The sequence below is a fragment of the Arachis ipaensis genome, chromosome B5, assembly GCF_059453495.1.
Source record: "Arachis ipaensis isolate K30076 ecotype BB chromosome B5, ASM5945349v1, whole genome shotgun sequence".
Classification (NCBI taxonomy): Eukaryota; Viridiplantae; Streptophyta; class Magnoliopsida; order Fabales; family Fabaceae; genus Arachis; species Arachis ipaensis.
Genome location: NC_142440.1, coordinates 159209343 through 159226855, shown reverse-complemented (window position 1 = coordinate 159226855; position 17513 = coordinate 159209343). Strand labels below are relative to the sequence as shown.

The 17513-nt window shown below is 31.3% G+C and overlaps 1 protein-coding gene and 1 non-coding gene across 4 annotated transcripts; both read left to right on the top strand.

Moving 5' to 3' along the window:
* Positions 1 to 7477: 7477 nt before the first annotated feature.
* On the top strand, positions 7478 to 11599 carry LOC107642238 (uncharacterized). 3 transcript variants are annotated; one of them, XR_015883195.1, is made up of 7 exons: positions 7478 to 8165; positions 8382 to 8462; positions 8842 to 8916; positions 9746 to 9790; positions 9874 to 9986; positions 10165 to 10266; positions 11060 to 11093. XR_015883195.1 is itself a non-coding variant. In XM_088486265.1 (7 exons), exons 1-7 carry the CDS (start codon positions 7731 to 7733, stop codon positions 11081 to 11083), a joined length of 852 nt encoding a protein of 283 aa, XP_088342391.1. In that variant the 5' UTR covers positions 7478 to 7730; the 3' UTR covers positions 11084 to 11599. The 3 variants fall into 3 exon arrangements, 2 of the variants coding, with proteins under 2 accessions (XP_088342391.1, XP_088342392.1); XM_088486265.1 differs by having other exon boundaries at positions 9874 to 9963; positions 11060 to 11599; XM_088486266.1 differs by lacking the exon at positions 9874 to 9986 and having other exon boundaries at positions 11060 to 11599.
* A 562-nt stretch (positions 11600 to 12161) lies between these two features.
* LOC107642237 (uncharacterized) lies at positions 12162 to 13364 on the top strand. The gene is made up of 3 exons (XR_015883555.1): positions 12162 to 12650; positions 12773 to 12865; positions 12934 to 13364. It is a non-coding gene; the product is annotated as an uncharacterized LOC107642237 (transcript).
* The last annotated feature ends 4149 nt before the right edge of the window (positions 13365 to 17513 follow it).

Here is a 17513-nt window from a genome sequence, read left to right as displayed (position 1 = left end):
TTTTTTAAAGAGGCCTACGTGACAAGACCTAAACTATACATTCTAAAGCCACACTTTTCACTACAAAACACTTAAAACCATAGTTTTTTATAAGAAAAGCGTTACCCAATGGGAAAAAGTAAATTAGAAGATTTAAGAGAAGAAATAATTAAATTATCAAAATTAATAGATCAAAAACTAATAATTTTAACTAATGTTAATTGTAATGACACCGAATTCTTAAAATCAACACAAAATGATTTTTTTCAAAATCTTTATTTTACTATAAGTTTTATTGAAGGACTTTAGAAACCTGAAAAAACTTATATTTCACACGGAATTTCTAAAAAATGTTACCATGGAAATGATTCCCCACATCTTTACCATACTTTTAACCCACAATTAAATTCTATAGTAGATATGCTTGAAGAAATATTAGTATCCATAAAATTTCAAAGAAATAAGGAAAAAGAGGAACCTAATATAAACGAAATTAAACAGATATTAAATAAATATTTTCAGAAAGAGAATCCCAAAGAAGAAAATTTTCAAAATATAATCAACATAACATAATTAAAAGTAAAACCACCTTTGAAATTATGAATATTGAAGAAAAATTAGAAGAAGTTACAATGCTTTTTAAACAATTAAAAATGGCTCAAGAAAATAATATTATGGAACAAGAATTTCAAATAAAAAATTCTGAAAATATAGAAAATGAAGAACACATCCTAGATTATTCAAGTGATGAAGAACCAGCAATTCCAATACAAGTAAAAAATGAAGCTGGAACATCTAAGGATAATCAATCTCAATTTAAATGGGAAACAGGTTTTGAAAATTATGCTTTTAAAAAGGGATTTATGAATAAAGATTCAAAGTACACAAAAATACCATCAAAATATGTTCCTAAAATCCAGGAAATGGAAGGAGATAGAATGCTCGATTTAGACTGTAAAAAGAATGAAAAAGAAATTTTTGAGAACTGGTTGAATTCCTTCTTATTAGAAGCCTTTACTAATCCAAAACTTAGTGAATTGTTCGGAGGAGATATCTGGAATTATATAGGGTTTCATACTAAAGGAACTATAAGAGATTATATGACATCAATGGAAAACCAAATAATAGAAGAATTAGTAACAAAAATAACAGTTTATGATAAGATATTACATATAATGATGATTCTATATAAAGAATTTTTTGGAAAAAATATTATAGATCATAGACAAGAGGTCTATAATAAAGAATATCAAGAAGCAAAAAATCATTTAGCTAATATTCAGATATATGATTTATGTAATGTGGAATCTTATATATGTGAATATAGAATACATTATTATAAATTAAAAGAAGAAGATAAAGACCATTATCTTAGTATGTATATAACAAAACTTCCATATCCTGCTAATGAATTTATAATGGGAAGATTTATAAGAGAAATAAATAGAGGGACAATTGAAAACAATTTTGGCGGAGCAACCTCTGCAATAAGAGAGGAAATAAAAGAACGTTGTATGCAAGAAGCGACTCAAAAAAGATTTGAAAATATAATTAGAATTTACTGTCAGGATAATGAAGAAATACCTCAAAAATATGGTCTTAATAAAAATTTTCAAAGAAAAAGAAAATATCAATTTAGAAAAATAAAATACTATCCAAACTGGAGAAAAAAGAGGTATTTTAGAAAAAAAAATAACAATAAAAATAAAAAACAAAAAAATGACTATTGCCCAAATAAAAAAGAAAATTGTAAGTGTTGGTATTGCCAGGAAGAAGGATACTATGCAAATGAATGTCCAAAAAAGAATGATAAAAAGGACCTTACCAAACAAATAGAAATTGCTAAGTCTTGTTTCATGGAACCATTAGAAGAATCATATGATAACTTAGACTATATTTTTGAATATGTCTCAGAAACAGACTCAGAGATTGAGCAATAATGTCACATTTATTACTATAAAAATAATAGAACAATTTATAAATGCTTTTATAGATACTGGAGCAACACAATGCTTTGCTAGTACAAATATAAAACTTGATTAGAAAAAATTAAAGAAACCATTAAGAGTTAGAATAGCTGACAAATCAATACATAAAATTGACCAAAAAGCAGAGATGGCTGAAATATTTATTCAAAATTATAGGTTCATTGTTCCATCTATATATATGTTAGATTCTGGAATGGATTTTATCATAGGAAATAACTTTTTAAAGCTATATCATCCATTCATTCAAGAATTAACATATATAGTTTTAAAAGCTCCACACGATTCTTCAATAAATCAAAAATCAAAACGTATAAAAATACCAACTACTACTATAGATAAGATTTTAAAATTTAAAATATTTTCTATATTAGAAACATGTTATTTAAATTTATATTTTCAGTTAAATATTTCAAAAAATAATCTTGAAATAAAAATAGAAGAACTTTTGGATGAAATTTGTGCTGAAAATCCTTTAGATATTAAAAATACAAATAAAGAATTAGTAAGCATTAAATTAAAAGATCCTACAAAAGAAATAAATGTTCCAAATAAAATTCCTTATTCCGCAAGAGATAGAGAAGAGTTCTCATTAGAATGTAAAGATCTTTTGGAAAAAGGAATTATAAGATTAAGTAAAAGTCCTCATGCGGCTCCAGCCTTTTATGTCGAAAACAATAATGAAATTAAAAGGGGAAAACGAAGAATGGTAATTAATTATAAGAAGATGAATGAAGCAACTGTTGGTAATGCTCATAAACTTCCAAGAAAAGATTCTATTTTAGAAAAAATCAAAGGAGCAACTTGGTTTTCATCTCTTGATGCAAAATCAGGATATTGGCAACTTCGCTTAAACGAAGAAACAAAGAAATTAACTGCTTTTACTTGCCCAACAAAAGAATCAACAAGTGTGTTGCTCTATGAATGGAATGTATTACCATTCAGATTAAAACAAGCCCCAGGTATTTATCAAAGATTTATGGAAGAAAATCTAAAAGAGTTAAATGAATTTGTTTTAGTTTACATTGATGATATATTAATTTTTACAAAACAGGATAAAGAAGATCATCTTCAAAAATTATTAATAGTTTTAGAAAGATGTAAAGAAAAAGGATTAGTTCTTAGCAAAAAGAAAGCAAGAATAGCAAAACAAGAAATAGAGTTTCTTGGATTAATTCTATCCACTCAAGGAAAGCTAAAACTTCAACCAAATATTTTAGAAAAGGTAAATTTATTTCCTAATAAAATAGAAGATAGAAAACAATTATAAAGATTTTTAGGGTGTATAAATTATATTTCTGATCAAGGATTTTTAAAGAATATAACAGAATACACTAAAAGTTTATTTCCAAAAATAAGTACTAAAAAAGAATGGAAATGGGAAGAAAAAGATAGTAAGCAAATTCAAAGAATCAAAGAATTATGTGAAAATCTTCCAGAACTTTATATTCCAGAAGAAAACGACTACTTAATAGTAGAAACAGATGCTTCAGACATAACCTGGTCAGGATGTCTAAAAGCTAAGAAAGCTATAAAAAGTTTGGAACAAGAAAAAAAATCACTAGATTCTAAATATTCTCCAAAGGAATTACTTTGCAGGTATATTTCAGGGACTTTTACTCCAACAGAACAGAGATATACTACTCATGAAAAGGAAACTCTAGCAGCAATTAAATCTCTTAAAAAATGGAAAATTGATTTACTACCCAAAGAATTTACATTAAGGACAGATTCAAGTTACTTAACAGGTTTCATACGGTATAATTTAAAAGTTGATTATAATCATGGACGATTGGTAAGATGGCAATTATTTTTGTTACAATATCCAATAAAGATTGAATATATTAAGAGTGACAAAAATGTTATTGCAGATACATTAACAAGAGAATGGAGTTCGTCTACAACGCATTAGATCAAGAAATTCAAAAATATGAGCAAGAACTCGAAAAATTCAAGCATTGTCAACAAATAAGAACACAGATCCAATCTCTCAAGAAGGCCATTGAAGCAATGAAATCAACACAACAAGCGAAATCATCAGAGTTCGGCCAGCTAAGCATGGTGGACAAATCAAGTGAAGAAAAAATTTCAGAAAATATAACAATTGCTGAAATTATTAAAAAATCCACCCAAGATAAAAAATATTATGTAATTCATAATGGCCCCATGAAAGGAGTATATGATGCTTGGGAAAAAGCAGCACCATTCACACATCAATCAAGGATAATTCATAAAGGAGGATTTTTAACACTAGAAGAGGCAAAGGAATCCTTCAGGGAATATGAAGCTCTTCATCCAGAGCAAACCCTAAAATGAGCAGATAAAGCTCCAATTCAAGCCCAGAGAACAGGAATAATGAGAAACATTCCTACAAGGACTGAAATCAAGGAAAAGAAAAGGGTCTGTAGATCAAATCTCAGAGAAACCCTTAATATAGTCCTGAATTGGACTGAAGAAAAAAAAAGGCAATTTTGTGATATTATCCTATTGCCAAAGAACTGCTAACAAAGCTGGTTATCTTTCCAGATGCTTCTCCATCTGACACTTATCAGTTTTTCCAGTATGGATTAATTGATACAATTTTAATTTTTAATGATCTAAAAATTATTAGTGAGTTTCCTGCAGGATTCATTGATGCAGTAAAAAGATTTAAAAATATGATTGACAATGTAAATCCAAGGGATATATCCCTAAAATTTACAAACAGTCAACCTATTTTTAATGAAGAAGAAGAATGCTTGGTTCCAGCACACCAAGTAATATTCATGTCTGTCTTCTCAGGAAATTTTCAACCAATTGATCAAATTCAAGATTTAACAATTTACAGTCATAAAGGAAGACTAGCCAGCACATTAGCAAGGGTCTTTGAAAGAACTCAAAATATAACGAAGAAATCTCACACAAGGATTAATTATAAAAGTAGAAATACTCTGCTTGTGTCCAGTAAAAGAAATGAAATTGAAGAAAGAGAGATGAGACTCTTGGTGGAATTTGAATCAGCATTCTACAATTTATCTGGACTTTTAGAAAAGCTCCTTGAAGGGATAAAGAGGAATCTCTGCTATTTGATAAAAGATAGAGAAGACCACAAGTGCCAGCTATGTGCCTCAGAAATATCTGAAGAAAGCAATAATGAAACGAAATCAACCCACATGATAAAAGAAGAGGACAGTGCATCTGAAGCCCACATGATAAAAGAAGAGGACAGTGCATCTGAAGCATCCCTCAACATTATTGCATAATGACGTAAGCGCTTAGGTCATAAAGCACCAATAATGTAGTTGGTGCAAGATAATGACGTAAGCAATGACGTCATAAGAAGGGTAAGGATGAGAATTGTCCATCAGACCCAACCATTATAAATAGATTGCTTAGACAATTGTAGAAGCATCAGAAAACAGAAAGCAGAAGGCTAAGATTACTCATATGCTAGGAGAGCAAAGAGGAAGCTGCCGAGGCGATTCTATAGTCTGACAAAGAATTTCCTTAGGGAAAAATAGTTCTAAACTCCCCTCTGGAGTTAATATCTATAATCTCCCCTCTGGAGATAAAAACACCTTATGTAAAATATACTAAATAAATGAAGTTTTTATCCAGAAAGGTATATCTTTATCCTAATCTCTTAGTTATGAATTATTTAGAAAGTTTAGAATTAACGGAAGAATCTGATTATTATAGAATAACTGCTTTATTAGATAATGAAAAACAGATTGTTCTAAAAACAGAACTAAATCTCAAATCAAATGAAAATTTTAATAAATAAAATCTTTTAAAAGAAGTTTTTAATAGAAAAAATATAATATACTATGAAAAAATTCAACTTGAAGCTCCTATAAAAATAAAATCTGCTAATGGAGAACTTGAAATAGCTTTGATAAATGATGAAGAATTGAGTAAACAGATTGAGAAAATTAAGGATCAACAAAAAAGATCTAAAATTGGATGGATTCATATTAGTACCATACAAGTCTTAATTAAATCTACATATATGAAAGGAATTAATTCACCTTCACCAATAAGTTTAGCAATCTGTGACAAAAGAATTACTGATGACCCAATAGATCAAATAATTGGAATTGTTCATGGAAATTTAGCAAATGTAAATGTTAAATTTAATGCCCATCTTGGATATGCTATACCTTTATCAACTGAAAATCTTGGAAGATCTATAAGTTTAGCTTATAAATTTCATAGAAAATGTTTAATGGAACAAGATGATGAACCGTTTTCAATTACATATGCAATAAATTATGCTTTAACAAATAGCCATCATAGTATAATATTTAAAAACAGAGAAAGAATTTATGTCGATGAATTATTTCAGAAAATTGTAAAAACAGAAATACCAAAATATAAAGCTATTGAAAACCCAGTTTTATTATTAAAAGAACCATCAAGGAGATCATCAAATTTTCAAATAAGAGAATCTAAAATTTATAGTCCTTTAAGTTTATCTAAATTAAAGATTAAAGAGGAAAACTCTGAAATAAAAGAATTAACAAAAAAGGTCGAAAAACTAAATGAAACCCTAAATACTAAATTATGACAATAAATAAGGAAGAAATATATGTAACTTATCAAGATAAGAAACAAGAGCTCTTTGAAAGAGAAAATCGTTTGAATTATTTGCAGTTTTCTGAAATAAATCAAAGAGCATTTAAAGCTCTAAAAATAATCTATAACAAGTTAAAAAGAGAAGTTGAAGAGCTAGAAAAATTAATAGAATCTCTGGAAAATAGTGATGAATCAATGATAGAGTTTGCAGAAATTCTAAAATAAATAATGTTAAACAAAACTATTTTTAGGAATTATAATAAGATTACCTAATTCATGAAGCATAAAAAGATTGAAAAACCAGAAAATAAAATAAAAAGAAAAATAGCGAAAAAATTAAAAAATAAAATAGAGGAGTATAAAAGAGAATTAAATAATTTTCAGATCGATATTGATGACCTTATAATAAAAAAGATAGAAATAAGAATAAATATAAACAAGTTAGAATTAAATTTAAGAAATTTATAAATGTCTGAAAAACCATATTACGAGATTATAATTATGATAGAAATTAGAACAGAATTAAAAAACTATAAATATGAAATCAGAATTATAAATATATATCAAGGATTAGTAATAAATAATCATATAACAAATACAAGAGAAATTGCAGAAATGGTTAATACTTTAGATTATGAAGTTGTAAATTATTTTTATCAAAATCATTTGAATAAAACACCATCAATTAAATCTATACAAATTATAAACTTATTCGAAGCAAAATATGAAGAGATAGTAGAAATTTCGAAAGAAAAATTAAAAGAAAAGTCGAAATTGAAAAATTGGTATCAGAGCCAAGTTAACGATTAAGGGTAACACTTTCTCTTTAAACAACACTTTTAGTGATACACTTTTAAATCAATAACAACCACAAAATGAAAAACGTCTTTACAAAAAGATAAAAATGACAATTTTATCGTAGTGTTCACCTATTTCTAACCATCCGCATGGTGTGAAAAAAGGGCTCTATTCTAATTCCATGCATAAAAAATCTTTGCTTTTTGTTGCAAACTCTCTCACTATTCACAACTCACCATGACTGAGCTTCTTCCCGCAAGCCCGCTTTCAATCTCACTCCCAGAATCTCATAGATTCCCTTTCTCAGCAACAATCAATGCCTAACCCCAAATTCTCATGTACCTTTCTCTTAAGAATGCTCAAAAACCACTGCCACCCTTGTTGTAGTTGCTTCTTCAATGGGTCCAATAGTCCATGGAAGAGGCTCAAGGGGCGGTGCTTATAGCTTCTACAACAATGAACAACTTGGATTTGATGAGAGAGAGGGGGAGAATTTGGGCTTGGAGGGTGACCCTACTGGTGATGGTTCAGTTGGTGAAAAGGATATTGCTGATAGTGATAATCCATTTGATGATGTTGGACTCAGGGAAATGGATGATCCTGTTGGGTTGGGTGCCAATGATGAAGGAGAAGAAGGGTTTTGAAGACGACGATGATTTGGTTAAGGTTCAGGTTCAGGGTGGTGCTGCAAATGATGATGATAATGATGATTTGAGAAAAGATGATGTTAAAGTTGAGAAATTTAGTGGTAAGGATGGGATTAGAAGGTCCAATTTGTTGCCTAAGCAGGTCATTAGTATAACTCTTAGCTTGGGGTTTGTTACTCAGCTTTGGGTTGACACCACTGCTGTGAGTGACCATTTCTTAAGCTATAAATGTAAAGCATGCTTTTTTGGGGAATTTATTTATAATGTTTGTTTGTTTTCCTGGTTTGCTACCTGTTTCTTTGGGGTGGAAAGCATTAAGCATGTTTGGATATTGATTATTAGCTATATTGAACTTAAACTATGTTAGTCTAAGCACACATTTATTGATGTATCTCCTTTTGGTGAATTTCATGTGCAGTGGATGGTTTTATTTGTGGAGATGAGGCCAAACTTGCTTTCTGGGAATGCAGATAACTTCCTTCTGGAGGACATTAGTCAGGTATAACAAATTTTGGAATAACACATTTTGAATGCTTTATGGTGTATGCTTTGCTACAAGTGTTTTACACCATTTTTTAGTTTGTTTCACTTTTGGAGGAGTTTTGTTGCCTGCAATAACATGTAGATAGGACCCGGCAATAACATGTAGAGAGGACCATTCGGGTCCGCTACCAGTTAAATTATGTAGATGCTTCCAGATCAAGCTTTTTGTCCGAAATTTCCAACGCCCCTATATTCCAATATGAATCTGTACTATGGTTTTGCGACCTTGTCTTATGGTCTGTCTTACTTGAATGTGGTGTGCATTTTTAGCTTTGCAAGCTAGTGACCTCATGTGTTTTTCATGCTGTTGAGTGTTCTGTTGGTTCTCTTTTCAGGTCGGGGATGTCGTCTTTGTCCCTGATGAAAGCATGATAGACAACGAATTTAAAATGGTTGGATTGGAGACCCTGGTATGTTTTAAAGTTTTATATGATTCTTTCTTGTGAATTATTTTTTCTTGAAAGATTTATTGTAGGGTTCATTGATTGGCAGAATATGTTGGAGAAATCTTCTCTTTTGATATTTGTTAGTGGTACTCACTTTGTTGTGTTGCTTAAATAATAAAGGTTATTATGAATTGTGTTCATGTAAGATGCTTTTGCTCTATCCTTGTTTGTTAGACGGTGATGATGCTCCAAATTATGTGAATGTGATATCTGAATCTGATGTCTTCTGAAGTTGGTATCATTCATTTAAAGTAGAAATAATGAGAATTGATTATTCATAATTGACAAAGTGTAATGAGATAACAAAACATTATGTAGGATTGAAACTAAGTGGTTTCATAAAAATGTCGGTGATAACCTTTTTTCAGATCTTGGGAACCGTTTACCATAAAATATCATGTTGTAAATGTCTAAATGGTTGTGTTCAAGTTTTCAACTACTTGTTAGTAAGATGAAGATATCTTCTTATTTCTTCTTCAAGATCAAATACTTTTAGATGATCTCCTTTGGTCTTATGTATGATTTTGGTTCTGATCGGTTATTTTGGTCATTTGTGCCAAAATGCAAAGTGCTCTTCATCATGGTTTTCTAAATTTCTATGCAAAATCCAATACCTGTTATACGATTTTTCCCATGCCTTAACCCTTTTCAATAAGTCATCATGGGAAGCAGTTCCATTTAATTTAATATATGATTTAGTGGTGCCACCATTATTTTACCACACTTCAAAAATTGAAACAAGGTAGGACTATTTTTAAGGTGGTAATTGATTCATCATATTATTATTTGATAGGTTGGATACAAAGTTGTGACACCCTCTCAACGGAATATTGGAAAGGTGATTATACGTTTATTCTTCTACTTTTATTTCACATATTTATTTATATCCAATTATTTGATAAGGGAACTCTAAGCTCTTAGGTGCGTGGATACACGTTCAGCCTCAATTCAGGTGCTGTTGAAGAACTTGAGCTTGATTCATTTGGACTATCAATTATCCCTTCAAGTTTGGTAAATCAGTGCCTCTTTGTAAGGTTAATAAAAAACCAAGTTCAGAACTCAAAATAGCATGCAAGTTTTGCCAATCCAATTGGAAATGGAAGTCTACATCCTATGTTAACAAATCCAAGTCACAATTCCTTCATTTTGATCATTTGTGACTCCTAAGGGGTTTAGTCTACAAATTATAATTCTTGATTGCCATACTTTCAGGTAAGTACTTACTCTTTGCTAGTCGAGGATGTACTGGAAGTAGTATCTGATGCTGTTGTGGTTCGCGAAGCTGCAACGTCGCGTATACAAAGGCTTTCAAAGGTACCTTCATTTCAATAATGGAAATTTGAGTGTACGAGTGTATCACATTACTATTTCACATTTTACATTTTCTTTTGCCCTTACGACTAACGAACTAAGTAGGATATTGATTTCGGCAACATTGCTTCCTTTTCTGATTAGAGCTTCGTGATATACTTCGCCTCTGTTTCTTGGCTGCTGAAAGTTTTGATTCCTGCTTATATATCAAGCCATGCTTATTATGGCTTGTACATGGGAACTTGTGATTCTCATACTTTATTTTGGTTTCTCCGTTTTATGGCTATTGTCCATAGATTTTTAAGCAAAGTCATCTAATTATATTATTTGGTTGGTAAAAGTCTAATTATATCATTTAGTTTGGGTAAAATACTGTCTTACTCCCTAACATTTGGGCTAAGTCTTGATTTTGTCCCTAACGTTCCAAACATTCTATTTTTATTCTGAACGTCTTATTTCGCCCTGTTTTAGTTTTCTGGTCAAAATTAAATTTTTTTCTTCCAAAAATACCCTTTCCTCCATTTGGTTTTATTGAATTCGTTTTCTTTTGAAATAGTTGGTGCCCTTTTTCTACTCCGGGGACGATTTAGAATTTAGCGAGGAAACAGAACAACATTTTGACTTCCCAATAAAACATTGAAGAAAAATATCTTATGTGCTCATTTTGTCTCGTACACCAAGTTGGATAGCATCGCTCTATTGCTATATAATCATTATTACTACTAAAAGAAATGTCATTGACTCATTTATTTATTTTGTCTTGCTGATCATAAAACAACCTATTTGCTTGTCCCAGGGTTTCTTGGCAACCAGAATGTAGGAGTTTCAATGGATGATCTTGAAGATTATGACTCTGAACCATCTGTGACATATGGCCGAGTTTCAAGGAGAAGGAAAAGTCTTGGAAGAAAGAAACCTAATCAAAGATATTGGGATAATGAAGATGATTGGGATCTTCCAATGGACTATCTTTGATTCACATGTTTTGTCTGCTAACTCCCATGTAATAATACTCCTTTTAATCGAAAATATAGTGAAGCTTTAATAAGCCTACCAAGGATGACATAAAAATACCATACCAAATTACCAATTGTCTTTTTTATTTTCTATGGTGTAAAATAGGCTTGCATTTGTACAGTTAGTTTCATAGATTTTTCTTTTCAGACTTTTTGGTTTTTAATATTATTTAGTTTAGCATTCTCTTCGGTTTTTATCGCCTTTTGCCACCTTGAAAAAGTGATTGGTATGTAATAAGAATATACATAATAAATTATATTTACGTATTAAAATAATTTTTTAAATAATAAATTTGATAATTGATTACTTTTTGCATGTAATAATAATTAATATTTTTTCACCAGTTTCAATATATTTTTTGGGGATACTCTTTTTTGTTAGATTTTTAGTATTATTATTAGAAATGCTACTAGAGGGGCACAGCTAAACAAGATGTGGTGGCAAACTTGCTAGATCATTATAAAACTTGCTAGCATCATTATAAACAAGGGTTTGTTTTGGAACAAGTCTCAAACTCTCAATATAAGAATTTAGCCAGTTGAACAAACAACAAATTAAATCTAGTTCAAGCCTAATCAAAATTGTATAAGAAATTATGAATCCTCTTTTTTCTTTTCAAGAAAGCAAGGGGAAAAAAATTGATCCGAACATCCAATGTAGAACTTTTTTTTTTTTTAATAAAGCATAGAAAATAGTCAATATACCAATAAGAACAAACAGAAGCACTAGCCGTTAGCGCCTCCCTCCATTGAAATTCAAAATAAAATACACTCTACTCTTCACTCAACTTTCCATCACCACCAACACCTTTTCTCCATTCTACTTTCCATTTCTTCGCTGCAAAACATAACAATAAAAACCTATCATCCAAACACGCCACAATGCAAACGCAAACGTAAACACAAACTCACACTCCGATTTCCATACCTCCGAAACCTCGGCCGCGATCAGGCCGGACACCACTCCAGCCGAAGAACAACTCGCCCGCCGATCTCCGGCCGAAGCCCAAGCCCAAGCCCGAATCTGAACCACTCTGCGAGATCACACCCGTCCGCGACAAGGAGAACCGTACTATCGCGATCACCGCCGCAGCGGAAGCTACTCTTCCTCCTCATACTGCGGCTGCGTTGGCTCCGGTGGAAGTGCAACTCCCCGAGGCGTCGTCACTGGCGGAAGAGCTGAGCGCGATCAAGAAGAAGCTGGAGAGGATGAGGATCGATAAGGAGAAGACGAAGACAGCGCTGAAGGAGAAGGACGCGAAGCTCGACGCCATGATGAAGGAGCTCGAAGACAGAGGAGAGCTTCAGAAGAAGTTCGAGATCGAGGTTGATCGCTTGTTCCGCTTGAAGGAGCTCAAATATCGATGCATGGTAAAAATAAAAAATAAAAAATAAAAAATTAGTTTCTCTCAGAATTTCTTCGATTCGATTCAATTCTGAAATCGTTTTTTTCTTCTTTTTTTTTTTTCTGTTTTGGATTTTGATCGGAACAGAGAGTTTCTCCGATGAGAACATTGGGAGAGAAGGAACATGGAAAGATCGTTAATGAAGCTGCTCCATCGTCGCAATCTCAATCTCAATCAGAGGTAAATCGCTATTTTATTTTATTCTACTTTCAATTTTAGGAATGTTTAGGAATTACCTTTTGCTTTAGTTTTCATTTTCTTCTATGAACGAATTGATGAGAAGAAACTGGCGATTGACGAATGTCGGGAATGGTGAGTTTTTCCTTGCGTAGGAGAAGAGTAAGAATGAGGAAACGACGTCGTTTGAGTGCGAATCTGAAAGTGTGAAGCGCAGAGTCCCGGTTCGGCTTGTTCACAAACTGATACTAACACACACCAAAAATCATAATCATAATAGCTCGTTATGGTTTATTTTTGTTTGCATTGCAATCTGTGGTGTACTTTCAGATTTTAAGAAAGAAAATAGCTCATAGCTTGTATTGTCGCCAAGAAAGGGGCAAAGAGAATTAGCATTTTGTGTTTTGAGCTTATTGACATTTTTGGTGAAATTTTGATATTACTTATTCAAATATATTGTACTATCATATGTTTTTTTTTTTTTTTTGTCTGGGACTCATCAATAGCACTCATATAATAGAAGAATATTTCTAACACCCCTTCAAAACATCTTTTGACTAGGAAAGAATAAATAGATGATTGACTTTTTAGCTCGCGAATATTTAAATTTTTGAAAATTTAAAATTATATTTAAATTTTTTATTTTTTTAAAATTTGGATACATTGATTTTTATTGTTCATTTAATTTTATCAGACCCAACGCAAAAATTAAATATGACTCCCATTATATTGAATTGGCCGATACGGATGCCTACGTGGGAGAGTTTCTAAAATGGAACAAGTTAGATACAAGATCGATGTGTCCAAATTTTAAAGAGACAAGAGACTTAAATATATTTTCAAATCCTCATGGATTTAAATATTTACAGATTAAAAAATCAGAAATTAATTTATTTTTTTTACTTTATAAAACAAATAACAATGGTACATATATTTGCCTTTATATAGGCAAAATTTTTTAATAAAATATAGATTCTTAACAACTAATAACAATTTTTAATGAAAGTAAAGAAACATGTAAAAGTGTAACTTATTTTACTATTTGATTAACATGCCAATTTATTTGACTACTTGATAAGCATGCTTATATAATTATGATAAATTTTAGTCGTAAATTTTGAATATTAATTTTTGCAATTTAACTAATTTTGATTTGTCAAATTTAATATAGTTTCTATAATCTTTTATAATCTTCTTACCCCTATTAATATTAATGGATTTAAGTTGTATTTTTCTTAAAGATTTGGATACCAATTATAACAGCTAATGAGGAGATAATGAATTTGCATCGAGTTTGATTAATTATTATTACTAATATAATGTATAATACAATTAAGTTAGGTGTACACTAAAATTAATTATTAAAATGATAGAATACACATTAAAAATAAATTAAGTTATATATATATTTATATATAAATACACAGTGATTAATTTTAATATATAAATAATATTTTTGTATGTAATAACATCTTATTTAGAATCATATCTCATTTATAAATTCATGGTTACTAAAGATTGATAATTTGATTTTATTTTGAGTTGAAGTTCTGATCAATTTGAGAAAGTGCCATAGTTGGGGCGTTCTCCAGTAAAGAGGTAAATTGATATAGATATAAAGATATTCTCATCAATTAATCTTTATTGTGACTAGTTGGTGGATTTTTTATTTTAATATGGAAGAGTGAATAGAGTTTTACGTTAATGTTACAAAAAATAGGGTTTTACAGTGTTCTGGAGGCGCTGTTCTGTGCAAGCACAATATGCAGACTGTGTATTGTAATTTAATATTAAAATAATACAATACGTAGTCTGCGTATTATAATTTAATATTAAAATAATACAATACGCAGTCTATGTATTGTCTCTATAAATTAAAAAAAATGATTTGACAATTCGCACTCTACGAATTTTATAACCCCAAAATTTTGTAAAACACCATAACTTTCAATATTAAAGGATTACACCAATTCTTATCCAATATAAAAAAAATTAATCCTAGTAGGTTTGTCGTCCTTTTTAGAAGAGTAACTTGGTGGAACACGTGGACGAGTCACTGAGCCATAAAAGTATGCGTGTTAGGAAAACTTAATGTAATTGCTGTATAGAAAGTTATGGACTGCGGTCTTTTTAGGTTTTTTTAATTGAATTTAAATATTTTAGTTTATTTTATTTGTAAAATAACCATAAATAAAAATGAGTAAAACTTCAACCCGTTTTTTGACCATTTCACTAACTCATTCTGCCCTCTTCGATTGAAAAATAACATTGTGGGCCCTAATCAATAACTTCATCAGACATTCTATCCCTCTATTAATATCTCCTTTTAGAGTTAACGGATTTTGCCTACGTGTAATATTAAGTCAACATGTGAAAATGAACTATTGAAAAGGACAAAATGCTCTTTTTCTCTTTCTTTTCTTTTTTCATCTCCTCCTCTTTACAAACCAGAACACCACCAGGCCATTTTCAGTCACCATCATCACTAACATCCACCACCATCATCTGCATTCTCTCCTTCTCCTCTCCATTTTCGGCCACCATCATCACCAACATCTACCATCATTCTTTGTTTTTGCTACACCACCTTACCGACATCATTCTTCTTCTTCTTTTAACCGAACCAAAACCACGAAGTCATATTTCTCCCCCTAATTCGCTGTTCACCCTTGGCAACTCCAGCGTCGCCATGACTATCCTCTCTCTCCTTTTCTTCTCCTTATCTGGTACAGAATTTACAATCCACAAACTAATCGGCAAGTACATTGGGTCGTACCAAGTAATACCTCAGGTGAGTGAGGGTCGATCCCATGAGAATTGATGGACCAAACAACAATAGTTGAGTGATTCACTTAGTCAAACAAGCAGAAAGTAGTATTTTGGAGTTCAAATTTCATTAAATAGTAAATCACGAATTAAGAAAGCAAACAGTAAACTTGGTGTGAGAAGTATGTGAGAGAACAGTTAAGGTTTTAGAGATATTTATTTTCTGGATTAATATTTCTTACCAACTATTTTAATCATGCGAGATTCATCTCATGGCAAACTGTAATTGACTAAACTCTAATTCCTTAGAGATTTAGTCTCCTCTAACCTAATCAACTGCTAATTCCTTAGGCAATAAGCTTTCCAATCGTTACTGTCTTCCTGGCGCTAAATGTCAGGCTCGGCGTTTAGCGCCCTACAAGGCAGTGAGCTCGCACACGTTACGAGGCACTTAGCGCTAAATGCCCAGGTTTGCGTTTAGTGCTAGCTTGACAGAATGACTGCACGCATTTCAAATCGATTGGGCGCTAAACAGAATCAAAATTCTTTTCTTTTCTTATGTACAGACTCTGTCAAACTGATCCAAAATTCACCTGAAATAATCAAAACAATAGAACTACTCAGCATCCAAATAGGCTTCAAACACTAAAATTTCAATAAAACTCAATACATTCATATCTAAAATAATAAGAAAATAAAGAAAAGATGCTCAATTTTGTGGAGGATTTATGTTGATTCCATCAGTTTTATGATGTATTTTGTTGATTGTTGAGATGCCCTAGTGCTACTAGAAATACTGATTGTGTACCCATTATTTTAATAGTGGAAGATTTTACTGGACTAGGTCCCGTGGATTTTTGTCCCGCTTTTGGAGGGGGTTTCATGATAAAAATTCTGGTGTTTGATTATTTAATTTCTGCCATTATATTTGCTACTTGGAGTATCTTTGGTGTTGCTTCTTTAATCACACAAGTTGTGCAAAAATTATTTTTGGTGCTTTCGCTGTTAGACAGGTTCTAGTTTGAACCTTAATTTTTCCAACAATGTTGCATCCAGAGCTTTAGTTGTTTATTTCTATGCTAATTAAATGGAGAAAAATACTCATGGACCAAATACGGTCAAATTGAATTCCAAAAATTACTCGATTTGGAAGACCCTCATGGAAGATATGTTGTATAACAAGGACTTGTATGGTCCTACGGAGGGGGCATAAATCCATAGGTACTAAACACGAGAGAAAAATGTGCAAAATAAAGCATTCTTGATTAGGAAGCTTGTTAATATGAAGTATATTGAAGGTAAATCAATGTCGAAGCACTCGAGTATTTTTCAGGAGACGGTGAACCAATTGAAAAATAATGAAATCACTTCAAATCATGAGTTGAAAGCCTTGTTCTTGTTGTTGTTGAGTTCTTTGCCTAATAGTGAGAAAGTTTTGGTTGTGAGATTAACTAATTCAGCTCTAAAAGGAAAGTTAACGTTAGCAATGGTTAAAGAGAGCATGTTGAATGAAGAAGTCAGAAGAAGAGAGCGAAGTTTGATTAATGTCTCCTCCCAGTCAAAAGTACTTGTCTCAGAGTCACGGGAGAGAAGGCAAAGTAGAAAACCTTAGACAGTTCTGACAGGTCAAACAGTCAAAGCAAGTCAAGAGGAAAGTACAAGCCAATAAAGAAGTTCATTTGTCACCATGGTGGCAAGTCGGGGCATATCAAGAGGTATTATAGGTTCTTGAAAAGAAAACAATCAAGGGAAAGAAACAAAGACAAAGGTAAAGATAATGATAAAGAAACTGCTGTTATTGTTTATGAAGATATTATGATCACATATGATGAAAACTATGTTAATCTTATCTGTGATGATTCCACTTGGATTTATGGATTCTGGT

Excerpts from the sequence above, each read along its gene's own strand:
- LOC107642238 (XM_088486265.1), top strand. The coding sequence starts at position 7,731 with ATGGAAGAGGCTCAAGGGGCGGTGCTTATAGCTTCTACAACAATGAAC. Across the intron at positions 8,463-8,841 it reads TTCTGGAGGACATTAGTCAG|GTCGGGGATGTCGTCTTTGT; the intron begins GTATAACAAATT and ends TTCTCTTTTCAG. Across the intron at positions 9,964-10,164 it reads CAATTATCCCTTCAAGTTTG|GTAAGTACTTACTCTTTGCT; the intron begins GTAAATCAGTGC and ends CCATACTTTCAG.